We start from the raw sequence: 23,577 nt of genomic DNA, 5'->3' as shown, positions 1-23,577 counted from the left end.
AAGCATTCGAACCGTTCCGGGGCGCCCCTCACAACGTGCCTGCGTCCTGCTGCTTTGCCACGTTGTCTGAGACAGACTCGGAGGCAGATACGGATCCAAAATCACTTCCAGGGAGTCATTTAGGGTTTACGTTCCACTCTGTGGACAGTTCCACGCCCGTGCCCCGCTCTGTGGCCAGTGCAGGTGAGTGAGTGGAGGCAGTAGCGTCTAACCGTTTCCAATGGAGTTCTAATCTGATCACTTGGATTCTACCGTTGGTTAATTTTTCTGGTCTCAAGTCAATGGACTACTTCTAGATCAGGGGTTGGCAAACTGCAGCCAGCGGCCTGCTGGGCCTTCTCGTGTGGTGTGTGAGTCAGGAATGGCTTTTACCTCTTTAAATGGTTGAAGTAAGTCCAAAGAAGCATGATATTTTAGGACCCTGAAGATGACATGAAACTCCCATTGGTGTCCACAAATAAAGTTTTATTGGGACACGGCCCCACGCATTGGTTTACGTGCTGCTTTCATGATGCAGGGGCAGAGTTGAGTCCTTGTGGTGGAGGCTGTTTGGCCTGCAGAGCCTGAAACATTGACAGTTTGCCCGGCTGGTGTGGTTGACCCATGAACCAGAAGGTCACCGGTTCGATTCCAGGTCAGGGCACGTTCCCCAGGTTTTGGGCTCAATCCCCAGTTGTGGGACAGGCAGGAGGCAGCCAATCAATGATTCTCATCATTGATATTTCTCTCCCTCTCTCCCTATCTCCCCACTTCCTTTCTCTCCTCCCTCTCATCCCCTCCCCCCTTCCTCTCTGAAATCAATACAAAAATCAAAACCAAAACATTTACCGGCTGCCCCTTTCCAGGAGAAGTTCGCTGCCTCCTGTTCTGGATGATCAGAGCACTTGATGAGCTTCCTTTGTCCCCAGCCTGGGCGGTTAGAAGAAAGTTTAGTTCGCAACATGGAATAACTGGAAAGATTACCGTCTCTGAGAAAGTCTCTCAAGAATGCTTCTAGAACAGTGGGTTCCCAGGTGGCTGTTCTTGAGCCCTGGCTGCGTGGGAGGAAGCTTCTTCAGAGCACTCAGTGTGTGGCCTCTCCCCAGACCGCTTCAGGAAGGTTCTCGGGGACCCACGTGGCGGTGGTTTTGAAAGCTCCCCCGGTGATTCCAATGGGCAGCCGTGGCTGCAGAGCCTTGATGGAGGCCAAGGGTCCGGCTTGGGAGCGGTCAGCCTCCGGGAGAATGGGTCAAGGAGTTGGACCGCTGTGATGAGGCCACGGCTTCTGGCAGAGAGGTGGGCTCCAGGTTGGTACTCGGGGCCTTGGCAGGCTCCAAGCGCGGTGGACGGGGCTCCCTCTCCATCGCGCAGACATTAAAATGCACCGCTCCTGCCTGTCACGTGATAGGGTCCCCTGTCGGAGTTGATTAGTTGCGTGTTGTAGACATTTAATTAAGCATCTGTTAATTTCAATTTTGTTGTTTGGGTATGTGTTGTGTGGCCGATTAGCTGTGTGTTTCTTTCTTACATTCCCCCCCCCCCACCCCGTTTTATGTAGGCCCTGGAGAAACTCATCGCCCTGAGTGTCCTGTGTATAGTGACTAACGGGTTAAATAATCCTGCTCCCGTGGCTCAGACTCCCATGTCGCCCCCCTGACAGTCGGACGTTTACGGAAATCCTGTGCTCAGTAGAGGCTAGCCTCCAGTTAGCCACCGGAGGTTCATTTCAGTCATTTTAGATGAGGTCGGTGCAGGTATGTGGCTGCAGTGTTCAAAGAATGCATAGGTATTTCTATGTCGTCTGTATATGAGAAAGGCCTTTGCATATAGATCTGTATCTCCAGCTTCCCTTTAGAAAAAAACTCATAAGTTTGGCAATATTGGACCTGCTAGCTCACATGGCGCTTCCGGTGGCCAGGCTCTTCCTATTTCTCCGGGGTCCTTTCCACCCCGTTTCTCATTCTGGGTTCCTCTTGGGTCCCTGGAGGCTTCTAGCTTGAAAACTTTGATGAAGGAAAGATGACATTCAACGAACGCCGTACAATGCTCAAACTTGGTGAGATGAGGCCACGGTCATGGGAGAAACACAGCCCAAGTGTTTCTTACGGTCTGCCAGTGAGTATAATAGATGGAGTGGAAAAACGTAATTTGTGATCCTATCATAGAGTGTTGCTCCTCAAATTTGAACATGCACAAGAATCAGCTGGAGAGCTTCCGATGGCAGGTGTTGGACCTTTGTCCGGAGGAGACCGCAGCGTAGGTGTGGGGTGGGGTTCCCAGGTAATGCTCACGTGCTGTGTGAGTATCAGGGGGACTGCAAGGAGTTTGTTCTTTATCTTTCAGTTAGAATGCGTTGGGCTGCAGGTAACAACATTCAACCATGAGTTGTGAGGAGATTTGTGTACTGACCAGAAGTCTTTATTGAGGTCTTGTCGGGCTGTTTGGGATGGTTCAATCATGTTTTCAGGGATCCCCTTTGCTTTGCTTTCTGTTCTGCCATTTTTGGCGTTTCAGCAGTCTCCTCATGGTCTCACGTTGGCGATTGTAGCATCACATCCTTATGTGATAGCATGCACACTGGGGAGCAAGGGAGTGGTGGTGGTGGGGGTGACAGCAAAGGACCATGTTCTCTTTCTGTGCATCTCTTACCGGGAAGGGCAAGCTTTCTTGGAAACAGTTGCACTAGTCCTTTTTTTTAAATCTTATTGATCAGAAATGAATCACATATTCACCTTAGGCCCGTGGTTGCAAACTGTGGCTTGTAAGCCTCATGCGGCTCTTTGGCCCCTTGAGTGTAGCTCTTCCACAAAATACCACGGCCTGGGTGAGTCTATTTTGAAGAAGTGGTGTTAGAAAAAGTTTAATTTTAAAAAGTATGGCTCTCCAAAGAAATTTCAATCGTTGTACTGTTGATAGTTGGCTTTGTTGACTAATGAGTTTGCCAACCACTGCCCTAAGCCAATCATTGACCAAGAAGAAGGAGATGACAGTGATTGGCTTAGACCAATCCCATGTCACCTGGGGCTGAGCCCAGTGTCATGTGAGCATAATTGATGTTATGCTCTGTTAGCCAGGAAGAAGACTGTTGGAAAGAAAACCAACAGTGTCCACCGCTGAGCACATTGGAAGAATGTTGAGTGGGCCAGTGGTGTGGTTGGAGTTGTGCTTTGTGAATATGGATCTGACCTTTTGACTGGATGACTGTAGTCAGACAGGAGGTGATTGGGGCGGGGGGTGGGATGAGACCAGGGAGGATGCCATGATCCCATTGAACTAAAGGTGTGGGAACTGAAGAGATGTGAATGTGGATGTGAAGGGGAGGAAGGCACTGGACAGAGCATGTCTGGAACATAGGAAGAGAGGAGGAGGAGGCAGACATGACTCTGCATGTTTGCATGTGGGCCCTGGACGAATGGGAGGACCTTGAACAGAAGCAGAGAGATCGGAGGAGAAGCTGGTTTTGAAGGAAAGAAAGTGCTGATGTTGGACATTTTGGTGAGCGGTCCTCCTCGAGGTATCAAATAGGCGCTTGGACCAGGGCCCTGGGACTCAAGAGGTAAAGAGATGGAAATGGGTGGGACTCCTCCAGCAGTGAGGAGACAGGGGTTGCTAAGGACACCTCCTTGGGTTGCTAAGGACATCTCCTTGGGCTTGCAGGCTGGTTGGTGTTTGCGAGTTCAACTTTCCAGCAGAGAGGAAGTGATGTATGGCATTCAGGAAAATCTGAAAGCCTACCGTCCCATCAAGGAGTGTGTGTGTGTGTGTGTGTGTGTGTGTGTGTGTGTTAGCATGATAATATATCCTTTTTATTGTAATAGTTATTTGGGAAGAAACATTCTTAAGTGGTTGCTATTAAGTGGGAATGGTGCATAATTTGCAATCACATAATTAAAAACTCTACCGGCCATTTATGAATTAAAACTTTATGGGTTGTTTTTTGTTTTATGGAAGAGGTGCAATTTCTGGTTGGATTTGGTGACATGCTCATGATGTCAAGTATTTGGAGAATCTGTTTGTGTGTGGTCAATAAGGAAGGGCAGTTTTTGCTAAGTATGCTTATTAATGAAAAAAAAATTGAAATTGGAGTCAGCTATTTCCCAAAACAAGAACACACACACACACACACACACACACACACACCTTGTTTAAAATATGGTTTAGAAGCTTTTATTTAAGGTCTGCATGCGCTTCTGACAGGTTTTATGGTCTCTCTTGGTAGCGGATCATTTTATTTTCTTTGTTTCCAGGATTTGTAGCCTTAATCCCTTCCTCGGGGAGGCCCGTTCCCTTCAGCATGTCCCATGCTTGTGCGAAACATACCAGCCCCTGGAAAACAGCCCCTCTTGTATGCCTCGCATTCTGACTTTAATCTTTTTTTTTTTTTTTCCCACTGACTTTAATCTTAACTTGACTTTGTTTGTAAAAGAATAATTGGAATGTCTTGATGATCCATTAGTTAATCAAATTGGCCAGGATCAAAAAGTATTTGGATTTCACTCTAAATACATATTTAAATGATATAAATTCATTTTTTTTTCTTGAGGAGATATATTTCAAGCTGGGCCTTTCTACTCTACAAATGTTGCAAGTTTAATACGGCCTCTTCTACCCTGACCGAACTGTTTGATTAGAAGAATTGTATTAGCTATGGTAATGGGAATGAATTTTTTAATGTTTTCAATGGGTGGAGTGGAAGTCACCGCTCCATATTGAGAGGGTTCTCAGCAGCTTCTACAGCTGACTTGTAACGAGCAAGGGGCTTTGATGGACTGGAGAATAACCAACATGGGACACGGTCTTTCCCAAAGCATCGCATACAGAAAGTAGAAGTCCCAAATGATGCCCTGCCTACAACATTTTTATGAAATACATACATGTAATTGGTTGGAAGTTGATTTTTTTTGAAAGAAACATGAATCCACTCTAAGAACATTGAGCACTGGAAAAGCATGCCCGGTAGCTCTGTTTTGCTGCTCCTGTATGCCTACGTCTTGAATGAGAAACTCAACTCGTACTGGTTGGCTTACTTAACAAATTCTAATAAAAATATTTAACGTGGTTAAAGTGCTTTTATTAGTGAAAACCCTTTTGATTGCCAGTGGGGAGAAGTCCTCTCATGGAGTTAAGTAGAAAAGGGATTGTCCATTAAAAAATAATAATAAAATATGATTTTTTTTTTTACAGAGAAGAAGGGAGATAGAGTTAGAAACATTGATGAGAGAGAAACATCGATCAGCTGTTTCCTGCACACCCCCTACTGGGGATGTAGCCACAACCAAGGTACATGCCCTTGACCAGAATCGAACCTGGGACCCTGTAGTCTTCAGGCTGACGCTCTATCCACTGAGCCACACCGGTTTCGGTGAGGGATTGTCCATTTTGTTTCAGGTGTTGCTGGGTCTGGAGTTGCCTTTATTCACTTTGCTTTCATCTGCTTGGCGTCTTTTTCCAGTTGGGCTCTCCCCAGGGCCAGGCAGATGTCCCACAGCGGCTCCAAGTCACAGCCTCCCCGAGAGGGAGACACTCTCCTCCCCACTTGTTCTAGTACCTTCTCTGCATGGGGATGGCGGAACCCCCTTCCATCCAAACTCCTTGAGGATAGGGACTTTGGATGACTTACTGCATGCCCAGCATCAGGAATGGTGCTTGGCATGTAAAAAAATAATACGATAAGGAGTGCCCTAGAGGTGAATGAAACTATTGCTGAGAAGATCTGGTTGTTGTCTAGTCGTTGGATAAACATATGTTGGACCTACTATGTGCCAGGCACTTCTGTGTGGTGGGAATGTAGAGCTGAAGAGTCCCTTGTCCTGTTTTGAAGGAGCTTGGCCTACAGCTGCAACGATCCCGATGAGAAGTTTTTAAGCTCAAATTTTATTTCAAATTTCCTCCATCAAAGTTTCGTGTGTCGATGGGTGACGGGAATGGAGCAGCGGCAGGCAAGGATGAGTCCATGGTGGTTCTTGCCCAGGAAGGAATGAGAGAAGAACAGAGGAGGAGGGGAAAAGTGAAGAAGATAATTGAAGTGACGGTTCTTAACCCAAGTGTTCAGGCTGGTGAAGAAATGGCCAAGGAAGTGGGCACTTGGATGAGTAGCTGTGACCTAAATGAGGTCGATGTTCGTCCCTCTTCCCCTGATGAAGTGCAGGGGTAAGTAGGGTGGGGCTGGTGTGGTGGCTTTGTAGACGTCTGGGAGCCAGGCTCCCTCCAGCTTTCTTATAACCCTGGTGCTCATGGTTCAAGGCAGAGCATCGCCATCATCCATGCCAAAGTTAAGGGAGGTTTCCAGTAGCTCTCCCATGACCTTGGCGTGTTTTGCAATGGCTAGAACTGTGGCACATGGCCACATCTATGACCGCAAGCTATCCAGGAAATGTAGTCTGTATCTGGCTGGCCATATACCCAGGGAAACACTCAAGTTGCTGTGGAAGGAAGGGGGGAGTGGGAAGATGGGGACCAGTAGTTTATAGCGGGTGTGTGGGAGTGAGTGATGGGTTTGATCTTTTCTGAATAAACTCTAGTCTTATGTTTTGATAAACTTCATTCAATATGTGAGTCTTCATTTGCTCCTTAGCGCATCCTCCTTTGGTGATGCACTGTGAGACCTTTTCAGCTCTTTCTTCAGTTTGGGGGCTTTATTTGGGGCATGCTCAAAATACCCAATGGCTTCGATTCTTTGTAAGGAACGGAAGTCCTGCCCTAATTTTAACGGATTGTACGTGTATTTTAGGCCCACATTTCTCTTCTTTGCAGAATACCTCTTGAATTTTTATGCTACCATTTCTCACGTGTCAATCGTTTCCAGTAGTTTTCTGTTAACATCGATGCTTTTCCTTATTGACCCAACCCACTTACCTCTCACTCCTCATATCCCCACCACCACCGAGCCTTCTTCCCCAGGAACCTGCAGTCCTTTCTGTGCTTTCGCCTTATTCACTCCACGGGCCCCTTTGTTCCTCCCTGACTCTTCACGCAGGCTCAACTGCAAAGCCCCCTCACCTCCCCCCCCTCCTCAGAAGCGTGCTTTGTGCCATCCTTCAAGTCAGTCTCATTGCTCAACTTTAGGGTAACTGACTACTGTGTCCACTTTCCTTACTAAAAATGAATGCTTCTGGGTCATACTTTTCTGATGATTCCTGGAAATCCCCCATCTCTACCCTTATACCTCTGCCTCCCCTCCCCATCTCCCATGTCCCCAGTCCCCTAATACTGTGTATGTGGATGCTTTGATGGCTTTCGCTCTGTCGTTGTGTCCGCCTCTTTCCTTCCTCGTCCCAGCCATTGGGAATATCCTCCCAAAGTTTGGCTCTTGCCTCTGTATCCCTCTCCCGTACCCCCCACTTTATATGTGGATCTTGTTTTCCGCCTTCAGCGGTTCCCCCTATGGGTTTGTATCAGTTAGCTATTGCTGTGTAACAAATGAAACTCTGCGGCTGAAAACACAAAACCTATTTGCACCCGATTCTGCAAGTTCCTTGTGTGTTTCCAGTCTGTTGCGGGCCCCCGAGGAGACTTTGCTTCTGGAGCTTGGCTGGCTGTCGGCTGGGTCCCCTCTTTCTCCAGTGCGTCCTCCCTCACCTCTACATGCCAAGGTGAGCGCACAAGCCCTCATGGTGGCAGCACGCTGAACAGTGCTCAAGAGCCCTTGAGCACAGTCTACGAAGGGTCACACTGTTCCTCCTACCACATTCTGCTGCCCAGAGCACGTCCCAAGACCAGCCCAGATGCAAGAGAGAGGAAGCACTAGGAGGTTCCATTTCTTGAAGGGAGGGGAGCTGCAAAGTCACCTTACAAACGGGCCTGGGTGCAGGGAATTGGGGAGAATTGTGGCCCTCTTTGCAGTCTACCCCACAGCCTCCAGTTTTCATCTCCAGCTTGATCTGCCTTTCTCACCTCCCCTGGATAGCTCCATGCTGCTGTCTGCCATCAGTTCGAGTCCAACATAAGCCTTAAGGCAAAATATGTTGCTTCTGCCCGCAACGATCCTCATCATGTTTTCAGCATTTATCTCGGGGCCTTCATCAATTCCAGATGCAGAAGAAAAACTCATTTTGATGACTCGGCTCCTTTTGTTCCCTTAGGCCAATGAAATACAGCCTAGGGGATGTAGTCAATAACAATATTGTAATGACCCTGTAGGGTACAAGATCGGTACTGGAAATATGGGGGCGAAGGAGGGGGTACTTCTGTAAAGTATATGATTGTCTAAGCACTACACTGTACATCTGAAACTAATACAAAATAGTATTGAGTGTCAACTGTAATTGAAAAATAAAGTAGAAATAAGAAAGCCCATTTGGTAACTGTCCAAGATGATAGGATATGAATTCCTATGGGCTGGTCCCATTGGCTTGAGTATATTCTTAATTCTGTGTTCTTTGCTTTGATTCTTATAAATTCTTACCCTCTTCTTAGAGTCAGATTTACTTTCAAGAGAGAGCCACCCCCCCCCCCCCCCCCGTTTCAGTGGAGAAAAGCAGCTTATGAATAAATACTTTAAGGACTTAGAAGTGCAATGAATATGTTTGTATAGAGTCAAGGATACTTTCTGTATCTTTCTAACAAGAGGCATTTCCACATTGAAAGTGTATGTTTCACATCAATATTGTAAAAGCTAAAAAAAAAACACCTTTTATACTTCCCTCCCCCCATTTAAAAAAATATATTGTATTGATTTTTTACAGAGAGGAAGGAAGAGAGATAGAGAGTTAGAAACATCGATGAGAGAGAAACATCGATCAGCTGCCTCCTGGGGATGTGCCCACAACCAAGGTACATATCCTTGACCGGAATCGAACCTGGGACCTTTCAGTCCACAGGCCAATCCACTGAGCCAAACCAGTTTTGGCTCCCCCCCCCCATTTTTTTTTATAGGGGTGAATATAATTCTCAATTTAAAGCACTAGCTAAAGTTTGTCACTTCTAGGATATTTCCCCCAGAATTATGGAATCTACTGAAATAGGGAAAATAGGGAAATTGCTATACTCCCCAAGCCTTTAAATAATGTTTGAACTTTTCTATTATTAAAATAGTAGGAATTCCTGAAAGCTCACATCATGCCATATTAATGTATTCTAGTGAAGATGTGGTTTGAATGTCACCTGAAGACTGTGTTGAGGCTCACAGGGTGTTGGGTGTCCATGAACGGGACCAGTTTTCCAGTGTTGAGTGGTTCACATGTGCATCCCGTGACCCAGTCCACACATGCGTCCCATGACCCATCCACACATGCGTCCTGTGACCTGGTCCACACGTGCTTCTGTGACCTCTCCACCGCTTACTGGCATGTTCCTGTGCCTCATCTCTCCAGCGGGGATGGTGTTCTGCTGGGTGCTGGGCAGACAATGGTGAGCAACACAGATACTAGGAAAGCTTATAAACTCAACCACAAAGTGGAGCGATCACATACCATAAAGAAGCTCGGGATAATCATAGCATTGACAACATAGGGTGGTTGTTGGTATTGACTGTAGCTCTGCCTACACTAAGCACTTGGCTGATGTTGGCTGTTGTCACCGTTAGATTTTTATCCTGAGCTCAGGGAAATTTTTTACCACGTGGATAGACGGCTGAACATAGTCTCTGGGAGAAGAACCTTCTAGAATTTCCTGATACTTTGGCAGAGCCGCCAGGAGGACTTCACACCTTGGGGGCTGATGCTGGGCCCTCTGCTCTTGAGGTTTTCCCATCTCAGCACCAACGAGGTTTTGGGGGCGCTAATTCTCTGTTGTGGGGCTTTCCTGCCGTACGATAGGATGCTTAGGGGCATCCCTGGCTTCAACCCACCGGAGGCCAGTGGCTCCCCCAGTTATGGCAACCCAAAATGTCTCCAGACATCTCCAAATGTTCCCTCAGGAGCAGGGGGAAAGGGGGGGAGCAGATCCTCCCTGGTTGAGAGCCAATGAGCTGGAGGAATATTTTGGAAAACGTTCTGGTTTTGTCATTTAGAAAGTGCTCACGGGGCTGAGTGCTTCCTTTGTTGCAAAGGGCATCTACCTAAATATAGGGCAGTTCGTCCTCCGGGGCCCTGCCGAGCTGAAAGGAGCTCCGTCACGTTCCTCGGAATAGCTAAGAAGGCCAGCATCTCTTCAGAGGCGGTGGTCGCCGGGGAGGGAGGCTGCTCGACCACGTGAGAGAATCACCGGTCTAGTCACCTGCCAACTGTCTTCTTTCTCTCTTTCTTCTCTCTCTTTCTGTTGGGCGGTCTCTCTGGGTTCGTAAGAATATTTTTAGGATGTATAGCGCCGTGTGGTTTTTGTGGATTGAGGAGAAAAGGTCTGTGCTCGTTAGAGGGAAGGGTTGTCTGTGAACTGGGGAACTGGCTCAGCGAGGGGCCCGCCTGTGTCTCTCAGGGCCGGGTCCGAGTCGGTCACAGAGCTATTTGGGATGAATCGTTGAAACACCGCCAGTGACTGGGCAGGGTTTGGGGCTAGCGGAATAGATGGGGCCTAGACGTTAGGATTTGTGTGTCTTGCTCCCCTTCTTCTGAGGTCATGGGGCCCACTCACAATTATTTCATGTGTTTGGTGGTTCTCAGGATAATTGCTAGTTATTATTATTACTAGAGGCCCGGTGCACAAATTCATGCACAGGTGGGGCTCCTTGGCCTGGCCAGGGATCGGGGCCAATCAGGGCTGGCCACAGGAAGTTGGCTGTGGGAGCACACTGACCGCCAGGGGCAGCTTCTGCATTGAGTGCCTGCCTCTTGGTGGTCAGTGTGTCCTCATAGTGACTGGTCACCTGGTCGTTTGATTAACCAGTTGTAATGGTCGCTTAGGCTTTTATATATAGAGATTTTTTTAAGTCTTGGGGTCACGTGAGCTGCAAGCCCAGAAATCTTTTCTCATTTATGCATTCTTCAAATACAAATGCCGTGGCTCTGTTTACGGCCTGGGGCTCCTAGAAATGAAAGAAATCGCTTTGGCTTTCCACACTGAGAGTTGCAGAGAGCAAACAGCCATGTTTGTTTAGTTTGTTGCATGATCCCCAGCCCCGAGCCTGGTGTGTGGGAAAATCTCAGCCCCTATGTAACTAGTTGCACCATCTTATGCTACTTTTCAGTGTCCTTTGCTTAACAATGGTATATAGGTCGATTCCTTGACATTTTTTCTTAGACGCTGCACAGAATATCATAAGGAAGCCAGTGGCAAAGGGTCTAGAAAGACCAAGTCCAAGAAGGTGGACTATGGTGGCCCAGCGGCAAATCTCCAAGTCTACCTGGCTGATCGGTCCCAAAGCACTTGTCCAGAGCCCTGTCCCCCCACTCTCTGCCATGACTGCCATCCCCCAAGGGGAGGGCGCACTGCCTGGGACAACAATGTCCCCGCTCTGGCTCTGATCCGGGTTTTATTGTCAGGAAATCCCTCTTTTCAGAGCCTTCATTGTCTGCATCCTCTAACCAGCCCTCCCCCCACCTCCCAACCCCTGTCAGCTAATGATTTCAAAGCTTTATGGAAATGAAAAGTTGCTCTTCTTCACACACACACACACACACACACACACACACACACAGATGGGAGGAGATAAAGTGATTAACACTTACTTTGTTGGGGAATCCATCCGAGCCAGCATCCTGGAACACTCCCTGGGCTTGTCGGGAGGGTAATCTCTTGCAGAAACACGGGCAGCGCCGGCCGGTTCATTATGTATGTAAGTCTGCTTAAGAATGTCTAATTCACTGGGCCCTCATCTCCCGGCTCCGTAATCTCCTGCCCTGGCCATTCTGTTCCCTTTGAGTTTCTGCAACTCATTTCTCCCCCGTTTATTGAGTCTCTCTCCCTGCACGTTTCGGGCTCGGTGGAATCTCAGTGAATAGATCTCTGGAGGGGAGAGAAAAACATTGCACCCTCTTTCCGCCGGGGGTGGGTGACCGGATTGCGCTGGGGGTGATTAACCTCCAGGAGGGACCGTGGAGGCAGAAAGGGGGGCGGACTTAAGCCAGTGGGAATGTTGGGGGTGTCTGAGAGGCGGTGGGAAATGCTTGCAGAGAGTTGCTCCTTTGGGGGAGCAGTGCTCGGGGACCGTTCTCCTAGAGCCGGTTCTGGGAGCTCCAAGTGACAGCCAGTGAGCGGCCCAGGCCAGTGTTTTCACCGTTTCAGGACAGGAACCCGTCATTCCACTGCGGGGGTCTTTCCATGGGGTGCATTGCACAGTTTTCCCATTTCTCTTGGGTTCTGGAAGGGTGTGTGTGTGTGTGTGTGTGTATGTGTGTGTGCACACACACCTGCCTCATGGGACTCCGATGGGTGGCCCGGTGCTGGGAAGCAGCGGAGACGTGAGAAAGGGCCCTCTCTTAGTTACTGCCTCAAATGCCTTGAATTTCAGTTTTGAAACCAGAATAAAACAGAGAAGATTAAAAAAGAGATAATTCTCTCTCCAGCTAACAAAGCTTGTTTGGGAAGGTTTATCTCTACAGAAGAACCCTGGGGGTGGGGGTACCATTGGGAGGCGGAAAATGGGGTCTCAGAGCCGGACTGGGAAAGGTCTGCCGTGGGGTGCTTCAGGCCTTGGGCCTTACCTTGTCGGGTGCTTGTAAGCTCAGCCTGCGCCAGAGGTCCTGGTTGGGTGGCTGCTTGGGAAGGTGGCTGGGGTGGAGGGAGGAGCGGCCTGTCCTTGTGGGGAAGTTGAGGCCCTGGAAGGGCCCAGAGCCCTCTTTTCCTTCATGTCTTGTTCAGCGACGTCTCCTGGAATCTCATTAAGAGACTTTGAAACCATTCGCATGTCCCGCTCCCTCCATGCAAATCACGGTAATTTTAGGAAGAAAGAATTGCCAACATCGAAAAACCTCATTGGAATTCCTTTTCCAGGTTCCATCTTGGAGACATCTCTTTCTTTCAGGCCATCTAATGTCTTTTCCGAGTTATTTATTTATTTATTTATTTATTATTATTATTTTTTAAAAAAATATATATTTTATTGATTTTGTACAGAGAGGAAGGGAGAGAGACAGAGAGTTAGAAACATCGATGAGAGAGAGTCATCCATCGATCAGCTGCCTCCTGCACACCCCCCACTGGGGATATGCCCGCAACCAAGGTACATGCCATTGACCGGAATCGAACCCGGGACCCTTCAGTTTCCAAGCTGACGCTCTATCCATTGAGCCAAACCGGTCTCGGCCAAGTTATTTACTTTTTTAAAATGGACACGGACCACGTGTAGGCCTATTGGATTCCACAAATTATTACATTTCCCATCTCCCAGGTTTTGTGTTTTTTCCCTGATGCCATAGTTCAAGATAATGTTTCTTTAATACTACACGCAGAATGCCAGAGATTCATAAGAGCTTGTGACATCTTAATGTCCACAGTGACTTTTCACTGGTCATAGCCGGCCGTGATGGACAGCTCCGTACTGTATGGGGCACAGCCGCTCAGTGCGATGCGGAAAGGTGCCAGCGGCCCCTCACTCCCATGAATAACGGTTCAGGCCCCGCATGTTAATTTTGAAGTAAAACACATGTTTAAATTTAGTGCGTGTGCCTTCAATTTCTAGTCCTTTTATTCTTCCAGGGGAAAAAAAAAATCAAGCAGCTATACTTTAAATGAATTTAATGAACTGCAAAAACTGACATTTTCACTATAAAAGTCACACTTCATTTAATGAGTAGTTAAATATTGATGCTATATTAAAATGCAGGCAGAATAAAAATGGCACAGTGGAGTTCAAAATAGGAATTCAGGGTTCTCTTAGGTTGAAAATTTCATGAACTGAAAAAAGAAACCCCACCAGTGTTGTTCATTAGAATGTCTTCATAAACACAAATAATTCCAGTGAAATAGCCTATGAGCCTTCTGCCCATCAATCCCAGCTGATGACTGAGGTTAGTCTTCCTTTCCTCTGTTAGCTTCGACGTCATTCTCTGTGGCCAAAGGACCTGGTGGTGTGAAAAGCGGTTCCTGTCTTTAATGAGAAAGGTGCTAAAATGATAGGTGTGGAGCCCTATGAACCAGGAGGTCAGGGTTCGATTCCCAGTCAGGGCACAGGCCTGCGTTGCAGGCTGGATCCCCAGTGTGGGGCGTGCAGGAGGCAAACCATCCATAATTCATCTCTCATCATTGATGTTTCTCTCTTTCTCTCTCTCTCTTCTTCTCCCTTCTCTGGAATCAGTAAAAATATATTTTTAAAAAATTATAGGGGTGAGATCCAGTTTTGTTGAACTGACTTACTTGGATATGAAGAAAACAACAACTGTATGTTGATAGCGATTCTAGAAAAATAGTTGAGCTGAGGCCTATTCTGTTGTAAGTCCACTGTTCTCCAGTGGCTCCATTCAGAGTCAAAGTCAAGTCCATATGAAATCCTACACAGAGCCTTAGCGTGGAGGCCTCCATGATCTCCTTGATCTTGTCTCTCAAGCGGGCTCAGGCCCCTCCACAACACGCCTGTGTCCTTGTTACACCAGGCATACTCCTACCACAGGACCTTGGTGTCTCTGCCCCAGGCTCTTCCTTTCTGCAGATATTTTCATGTCTCACTCTCTCATTTTCTTAAGATCTTTCCTCCACCATCCCCCTTTTCTCAGGGAGGTGTTTAGGCCCATCCTATCTAAAATAGCACCTTCTTCCCTTTCCCTGGTGTTCTTCATTCCCTTCCCCTGCTGTGTTTTCCTCCGAGTGCTGGGTCTTAAGATACACTCTGTTTTACAGATTGCTGTGTCTTCTCGAACATAACCCTGTGAGGGCAGAGAATTTTGCCTCTGTTCTTCATTGTTTTATCCCTCTTGACCAGATCTGTGCTGGCTGGTTCAAGAAGTATTTCCGGAATGCACAAATGAATGGAAGAAAGTGAAATTTTCAAGGCCAGGAGGGAATCTCCTAGTTTTAACATGAAAGACCTGTGTCTTTCATCTCGACCAACTCGGATGGTCGGTCACCCTCCGCAGAGAGAACGCACTGGAAGGTTGTGGAGTTTGAAGGAGGTCAGAGCTCACATGCTCAGGTTCATAGAGACCAGGAAGGTGAACTGAACTTGGGCCTCTCTCCAGGCTGGTTGCAGTTTCATGCTGGCCAGATGTAGCTCTAGGGAATTGTGGACCAGTGTTGTCTGAGCTCCAGAATTTTCAGGGAGAACCAGACCTTTTGGTTTTGTAACGTTTTCAGTTTTTAAATGTTGGCAACTTATTCACAACTGTCTCAGGATTGTGTGTGGCCTGTGGGCGGTCTACCTTGGCTCAAGTAGACCTGGGCTTCCAGCTCTTTGGGAGACAAGCCTCTGAGCCTTAATCTTGAGTCCTAAATGAAGGACATCGTCATTAAGTGTTTTTATGGTTTGGAGGCAAGACATAGTATTGTTAGCTGTAGGTCAAGGTTTTATGGAACCTACATGGGATCGTATTGGTATCTGTGGAATATCGCCAGGAATGGTTCCAAGCGTGTTAATCCATTTCATACACTTTACGTGTATGTATACATTGAATCCTCAACAACTCTTATCAGGTACATACTGCTGGTGTCCAATGTACAGTAGACTCATCAGATTAAATAACTCATTCAAGGTCACAGGCCGGGAGGTGATTGATCTGGGATTTTAATCATAGGCTGGATCTGGGGCCTGTGCACCTTACCCGCCTGTCTCTCAGATGTGAATGTGGATCAGAGTCACCTGCAGGACTTGTTAGAATCTAGATTGCGGAGCCCCACACCCAGAATCTCTGGTTCACTGTGAGTCTCACCATCCCAAGGCACTGAAGAGACCTGGAACCGGTGGATTGAACGTATTTCCTCCTTGGAGCTGTGTCCGCACAGTTGAGCTCTGATGTCAGACTTGCCTACTCTGGTGATGGCAGTGTCTTCTGCCTGGGCAGCCATAGACAAATGCATGGGTTTAAGAAGCAATAATATGGGTTTTGTGGAAAAGGAAGCACTTCCTGGATCCCTGTAGTCCTACACAACCAGCAGTTGGACATCCCCTAAGGGGTCCTGGATTGGAGAGGGTGCAGACTGGGCTGAGGAGACCTCGCCTCTGTGCACGAATATCATGCACCGGGCCTCTAGTAGTTATATAAAACCCCAATCCCAGACAATATCTTTACCATGTGGCTGATAAATCCTATTTTGAATAAATTTGCAAACTTAGTTTAATATTATTCAGCTGCATCCTGAAGACCTCTGTAATTTTCAAATGTCCCACAGAGAAACCAGGTCTGGCCAGGGACAGGAGCAGACACGAGGGCGAGTTGGTGGAGGACTAGGGGAAGTCAATGGTGAGGGGCTTCTGGGATGTGATTGGATTGATAGCTACCAAGATAGGCCATGAAACCACACTGAATCGCATAGAAAGTATTTCAGGTATCTTTCCCTTCCAGTGCTTCCTGTTCCATCGATGAGAAAAATCTCAGCGGGGTGCCAATATGTCTTTAACACCTAGCGCTTGCTTATCTCTCCTTTCTACAGAGGGATTGAGAGAGGGAGAGGGGGAGGAAGAGGAAGGGGACCAGGGAGGGAGAGGATGCAGGACCCAATGTCAAACTCTTCCGCAGCTAGTAGTTTGCTAGATTTAGTTAGATTATTTTGCCATTATTGTATTTCTTTTGGTGATTATATTCTACGTGTGTCAAGGAAGCCTGCATTTTCCACTTAACAATGTAAAGCTGTTTTGTTAATATAAAACACAACTTTTTAAAAAATTTTTATTTCAGTGACTGCACTAAAAGAGTAAAGTTTACAATACCTTTTTCATATTTCCCAAATTCTAAGAGTTCTGGAAAACCAAGTTAAACAAATAAGTTGATAGCAACCCACTTGCAGGGTCCCGGGGTGCATGCAAGGCTGTTCCTGCCCTGTATGTATCTCCTTCGTGGGAAATAATGCGTATGTTTGATTATGGGGTGCTGTCCTACACCACGGGAGCTGTTATGTAAGCAGTCACACTCGAGTGTAAATTTTGGTAGGAAAGGAAAAAGGAAATGATTCACTCAACCACAGATTATGAATGACCGTTTGGAATAGGATTCAAATCAGATACAATACATCCCGTCCGGATGGAGAACGCTTGGAAAAGTGGTTCCTTGGTCTTCGCCCTTGAAATCGATGAGGAATCTGTGAGGGAACGTGATTTTTTTAAATTGATATGACTCGGATGGCCAAGAAGCCCTCCCCCCCTTCTAAATCTCTGTAGGCCGCTCTTCCCTTCTGTGCTGTATTGCGTATTTCCCCCCAAAGTAAATGTAGATATTTAAGAACTATGTTGCTGCCGGTTTCTTGTAAATATTAGAATTCTGTGCGGGAATGTTGGTGGGAAAGCCGGCGTTCGGACTGACACCATTAGCGGCGAGGTAGAGAAGATGTTTTATTAAATCCTAATTTCATATGTTATTTAACAAGTAGCCAGCTTTGAGCACATTAATCTCTCTTTTTAATTCAGGGTTGATGGTCTGGGTCTTACATATTGTATCCCCCGAATAGGCCATTCAATAACTATGCAAAATATCTATTTCTCCCCCGGGTGTGTGCGCTTTGATATTTTCTGATCCTTATTAAATTTAAACAGGATCAAATTTATACAGCTCCGGCGGAGATTTATTAAAAGACACTGAACGGCCAGCTTGTGGGGAGTGCAGTGTGCTGGAATAACATATGCCTTCTACCGGAGAATAGTAATTATTGAGACTCAGATAAATCTGTAGGCGGTTAAGTATATATGGAAAAGATATCAATTGCAGTTCTTCAGAACGTGCCTGAAATATCATTTGAAGATGTGTGACTGAGCCAAGGGACAAACCCCATCCTTGTAGACTCTAAATATTTAGCAATCTCCGAAAGGCAGGGTTTTTTTGGGGGGGTTGTTTTATAGTCCGAAGGGGGGTGGGGACTCAGCATGATCAGAAATGTGACGTGTTGCAGCACACGCCGTCTGTGGAGGCACCTGTGTTGGACGCTGCCTTCGCTTTTATGAAATAGAACGCAAAGCACACGTGTTACAGTTTGCAGAACCTCTTTTATTTTTATCTTTTCCGGGAGCAGACATTTGGGGTTCCTTTGCCTGGGGCTTGGGAGAAGGACTGCAGGTGGACTAAATAGACTCTTAGTTGTTTCAGACTCGTTGTCATTGTTGATGTTTTTCAAATCCTGATTGGTTTTGAATGTTGTGTTTTCCTACACATCTTTAAGGCGGTCCTGGTGTATTGACTCTGAGGGGAAAGGTTGCCCTCTTCCCAATTTATCCATTTTTTTCTTAGTGTGATGGCATCGTGGGGGAGGGTTGGGGTTTTAAATACTGAGCAGGTAGGTATGGTAGGTTACATAGCCCTTCTGTTCCTCCCGACCTGCCGTGGATCGGATGCTTTATCCTTCATAAACTATTGAATGCATCACATTAGTCATTATTAGTGTTTTTGTCTTCTCTCTATTTGTGGGCGCTCCTGGGGGCTGGCCAGGCCGTCACCAGAGTTCTGAGAGGCACAAGAGGGTTTGTCCAGCAAACCATCCTGGCCTTGTCACTCCCTTCCCCTCCCCTGGAATCTGGATTCCTTTCTCTGCCCAGTTCTTGTATAGAAGCAGAGGTGCCTGTGGAGGTGGGCCCTTCTGCTCTCCTGGTCAGACTCTTGGAGTGTCCAGGAGACTGGACTGCAGGATGGAACGAGGGAGCTCTGAATGGTGGCCCCGAGAGGAAGGGAGTTAAGCTCTCCCTGGAGATTGCCCAGTGCTGCCTCCACCAGACTGGGCATTGGCAAGGGGTAGTCGGGGCAACGGGGATAAGTAACTTCATTTTTGTACTTCTTCCTTTCTTTAAAAATTGTAAATAGATTTTTGTGAGAGAGAGAGAGAGAGAGAGAGAGAGAGAGAGAGAGAGAGAGGGAAGGAAGGAGGGAAAGAGAGAGAGAGAAGCACCAATGTGGGAGAGAAACATTGATTGGCTGCCTCCCCACTGGGTATTGAACCCACAACCTGGTCTGTGCCCTGACTGGGAATCAAACCCACCTCCTTTTGGTGTAGGGAACAACACTTTAGCCAACGGAGCCACCTGGCCAGGGGGCTGTATTTATTATTTCTTAACACATAGTATGCATGCGTGTGTGTGTGCTCTCATGTGCGTGTGCTGTTTTTACAAGAGAATCACTATTCACTTGTTGTAGTATTCTGTTGGGTCATAATTAATACGTGTTTGTACATGAGGCTCTAGGTAGGCACTAAGAATTATTCGTGTCAAGGCAATCAGGTGTGTGTGTGTGTGTGTGTGTGTGTGTGTGTGTGTGTGTGTTTGGTCAGACTTACTAAGATATTACTACATATAGTAAGCTTTGTCGATTTTAAGTTCTGACGACCATGTAGGTGTGACAACTCTACCCTGATATAAAGCATTTCATCACCTCAGGAAATTTCCTTGTCCCCCGCTTACCCACAACCACTGCTCTCTGTCCACGTGAAGTTCATGCATTTATGTTTAAAGCAAGTAAATTATTCTAACGAGTATGTAAATGTTTATGTAGGTATAACCAGAAGTAAACCTTACATTTTATAGTTTTTCATTCTTCCAATTTTGGTGATGTCGAGTCATTATCAGAGAGAGGAAATGTCATATATTTGAGTAAAAACTTTACATCAATTATAGTGAAAAGGATTGTGCCCCAAACGATCTGTTACTTAGAAAGTAATTGGAATTGGCTGTGTCGCCAACGTTTCTCCTCCATTGTGGCTTGTGAATGAGAAAGGTCATTCTGAAAGCTTTTAGATAATGCATTCAGGCCCTTTCTCCTGCAGATAAAATTTTTATTTGTATGTCTATTTCTGTATGGGCAGAGTATTATAATTTGCCTTTTATAGTGTTGGTTAGAGCCACAGTGTACTGTAGACCTAGATCCTGAAATATGAACATGGATAAAAATATTAAACGATATTTTAAAATCCCAGTGTGTTAATTAATCCTTAGTTGTTGTTTTTTTTAAAGTATTACATCCATGATCCTGTTGGATATCTGTGTGCAATTTGAAAGTTATTTCATATTTAAGGTCATTTGCAATACTAAGACTTTGGACCAGATGAGCTCAGATGTCCTTTACATTTTAAAATATATAAATATTTGAGTTATTTTTTAACAAATGCATGTGAGTATCTGATATGTGTGTGTGTTGTGTATGTATGCAGGTGTGCATATAAAGATTCACACACACATGAATTATAAATGGGAAAGAAAATGGAAACATCCAAAGTGATTATGCTGTTGCTATTTTTAGTTATTGTTTCAGAATATTTATTGTAAAGATAATTAAAATCCCAGAGGTTGATTATACCAGTTGGAACAGTGAAGAAGGTGGAAAGCTAAGTACTACAGAGATCCTTATTATCAAGAAAAATACACACACACAAAAAGACAAAAGGAAAAAAGTCAGCACAGCCTGTTCTTCTGTTTTTGCTCCTTCGAATTTATAGAGTAACATGAGCCACTGGCTTCATAAATGCGCAGATCTCAAATGCTGGGCACTAACGGGCATTTTTTTTTCAGTGTTGTCAGAACTTTTGTTTGCACCTGGTGTTACCCGCCATCACTGAATAATGGAGTGATAATGACTGTTATTTTTAAACCAGAGTATAACATCAGGGGAGGGTGAGAAACACAGAGAGCCCAATCCCCCGAGGGAGGAGGGAAAAATAGTGTCAAGCATGATAGAACTGTCGAAAGTCCGTGCAGCCAGCTATGCAGACTTAGAGCAGAAGTCACGGAATGGTTCGTTCCACAACTCAGAAGGGGGGGAAAAAGACTCTTTTTCCTTCATGAAGATGAACATTCAAAGAAAAATGGGTAGCCTTTGGATACCCATGAACTAGGATGGAGAAACCATCCTACTAGACAAACACAATAATTCAGGACCACGGACAGAGGCACTGGCATGCCTCTCCCCACTTAAAACCTTTGTGTGTGTGTGTGTGTGTGTGTGTGTGTGTGTGTGTGTGTGTGTAAACTCTTCTTTAATTTATCCATTTGCTTTATTTATTCATTCCACAGCTACATATTGAGTATGTGGCATGGGGCAAAACAAGACAGACCAGAGCTCGGCTCTTAGGAGACTTGTATTCTCTTAGGTTTTTGATAATCAAGTTAGCGCTTTTATAAAGTTACATGCTCCTCCTCTTCTTCTAGGGCTTGCCTCCTCCAAAGGGATTGTATCTTCTACAAATACCTCTTAGGTTCTCAACCTACTACCATGTTTTTTCATGTATAAGTCATCCCCATGTATAAGACGCCCCCCACTTTTCTAATCCAGAATTAAGAAATCAATATTTTAAACATTTTGCTGGTTTTCTTCTTAAGGCTTTCTTCTTCTTCTTCTTTTTCTTTTTCCTCTTCTTCTTCTTCTTCTTCTTCTTCTTCTTCTTCTTCTTCTCCTCCTCCTCCTCCTCCTCCTCCTCTTCTCCTCCTCCTCCTCCTCCTCCTCCTCCTCCTCCTCCTCCTCCTCCTCCTCCCCCCCCCCTTTTTTTCATCTTAAGTTCTTCCTGTTTTCTCCACTGTCACGTCCTACTCAGTGAGATGAGGTCCACGTGGTCTCTCTGCAGCTCTCTGTCCATGCTCTTTTTGCACAGCTGATCACACTCAGTTTGAATTTTGCAGAGTAAGACAATTGCTTACCAGTATTTATCTTTTTATTTTTTGACCTCTTCATGGGCTCAGAATGCTCTGGTCCCTGTTGCCTCTGCGCACTCTCCACCTCCACCTCCAATCACAGCATCAGAAAGTAACAATGAGGCTCGTGATTGGAGGAAGCCTGTTTGCCCATTTTGGGCAGCTACTCACATCCTCCTGGCTCCCTCCTTGGCTGCCTTCCGATTTTAGGAAAACAGTGCCGTATACACAGAAAAATACGGTAGTCTTCTTGCAATATACTCATCCTACCACCGTCTTCACAAGCCTTCTATCTCCTGGCCCTGCGGTTAGAACTGTTCTGATCTCCGACTTTACAGCCACATTGAGAAAACAGAGCCCGTTTTCTCTGTCTTTCAATGGCTGCTTGAAAGGTGAACCAGGTGTGCTATGGGGTAGTTCACTAGTTAAGTACCAGGTGGGTTCTTGCTCAAAAGCAGTCTTGCGGAGGTAAATTTGAAAGTGTTGGCTCTTGACTTATGACTGAGATGGCACCCATAAAGGGAGGCATAGTGATGTTTAATTAACATTGATATAGGCCCCGATAATATGAAATTGGTTAAACTTGTGCATTGGAGAGGCATTTTGATAGTGTGGTAAATCATGGATCTGGAGCTTCGTAACCATTAGTTTGACTCCCATAGTTGCCATTTATTAGCTTTGTGCCTTTGTTTACATTATGTCATAATCTCTGAACTGTGATTTTTTCAGAAATAAGGAGATAGTAGTACCTGCCTCAGATCCATACGAGGTTTAATGAACATAAAGCACCTAGAAAAAGTATGTGTAAGTTCTCTAAATATTTTTTAATGAATCCAGGTGAAGGGGGGATAAATGGCAATGGAAGGAGACTAGGTGTGGCAAACACACAGTGCAATGTAAAAATGCTTTATTATAGAACTGTACACCTGAAGCATTTTTTAATTTTATTAACCAATGTCACCCCAGTACATTTAATAAAATGTGTTTTAGCCCTGGCCTGTTTGGTTCAGTGGATAGAGCACCAGCCTGTGGACTGAGGGATCTTGGTTCGATTCTGGTCAAGGGCATGTACCTTGGTTGCAGGCACATCCCCAGTGGGAGGTGTGCAGGAAGCAGCTGATCGATGTTTCTCTTTCATTGATGTTTCTGACTCTCTGTCCCTCTCTCTTCCTCTCTGTAAAAAATCAGTAAAATATGTTAAAAAAACAACATGTTTTAAAAACATAGAAGAAATACATATTCAACTAAAGGTAAAAAAAATTTAGTGAAATTCCTCGTATTTTGAAAGTCCTACCTTTTAGATTTTTCCATTTCGGCTTTTCTATCTCAATTCTAGGTCACTGCGTTTGCTCGGTGGAGTTAGTTACAGAACTAGAATAGAAGCAGCACAGAAACATCATGTCACTTTTATTTTGGAAAAGAGCTCATGTTTCCTGAGCCCTTAGACAGGATCCTAGGTACTTTGCATATATTACGCCATTTTAACCACAAAAGAGCTTGTTTTCAGTGTATTTTCAATTATTTCTATCTCATCTGGACTTGTGTAGTTTTCACTCATGTCTTTTTATTAAATTTTTAAAAATATATCTTATTGATTTTTTACAGAGAGGAAGGGAGAGGGAGAGGGAGAGACAGTTAGAAACATCAATGAGAGAGAAACATCATCCATCAGCTGCCTCCTGCCGCTCCCTTCTGGGGATCGAGCCAGCCACTGGGCATGCGCCCTGACTGGGAATCAAATCACAGCCTCTTGGTGTACTGGACAATGCCCCATCCAGCTGAGTCACTTGCCAGGGCCATTCCCCTGAAATTCTTATTTATTGTCATTTATCTCTGCCTATTTCCATTTGTCAGGGGCAGGGACCTTGTCTCTTGTTGCCAACCCCCTGTTAAACACATAGCGTAGTACCTGGCATACAGTAAAAATACACAGGGCCTTTGTTTTATGCTTGGGTATATAGGAAAATGGAGGCTCCTGATGGTTGGACTATCTTCGGAGTAAAGTTCCGGGTTATAGAACATTTCGGGGCTGAAATCAT

At 45.7% G+C, this 23,577-nt stretch overlaps 1 protein-coding gene across 4 annotated transcripts in view; it reads left to right on the top strand.

Moving 5' to 3' along the window:
• Positions 1-23,577, top strand: part of TOX3 (TOX high mobility group box family member 3) — an 85,691-nt gene that overhangs the window by 5,068 nt on the left and 57,046 nt on the right. Inside the window, exon 1 of one of the 4 annotated variants that reach the window (XM_084905507.1) lies at positions 11,616-11,629. The exons of the other annotated variants lie outside the window; for them this stretch is intronic. Coding sequence (XP_084761633.1) covers positions 11,624-11,629 — 6 coding nt within the window. The 5' untranslated portion in view covers positions 11,616-11,623. Of the gene's footprint in view, positions 1-11,615; positions 11,630-23,577 lie in introns of those variants that run through there. 4 annotated transcript variants of the gene reach the window in all.

This window comes from Pipistrellus hanaki (genome assembly GCF_964339955.1).
Source record: "Pipistrellus hanaki genome assembly, chromosome: 15".
NCBI classification, from domain to species: domain Eukaryota; kingdom Metazoa; phylum Chordata; class Mammalia; order Chiroptera; family Vespertilionidae; genus Pipistrellus; species Pipistrellus hanaki.
The sequence above is the reverse complement of the archived record's forward strand: the minus strand, read 5'-3'. Positions and strand labels throughout refer to the sequence as shown.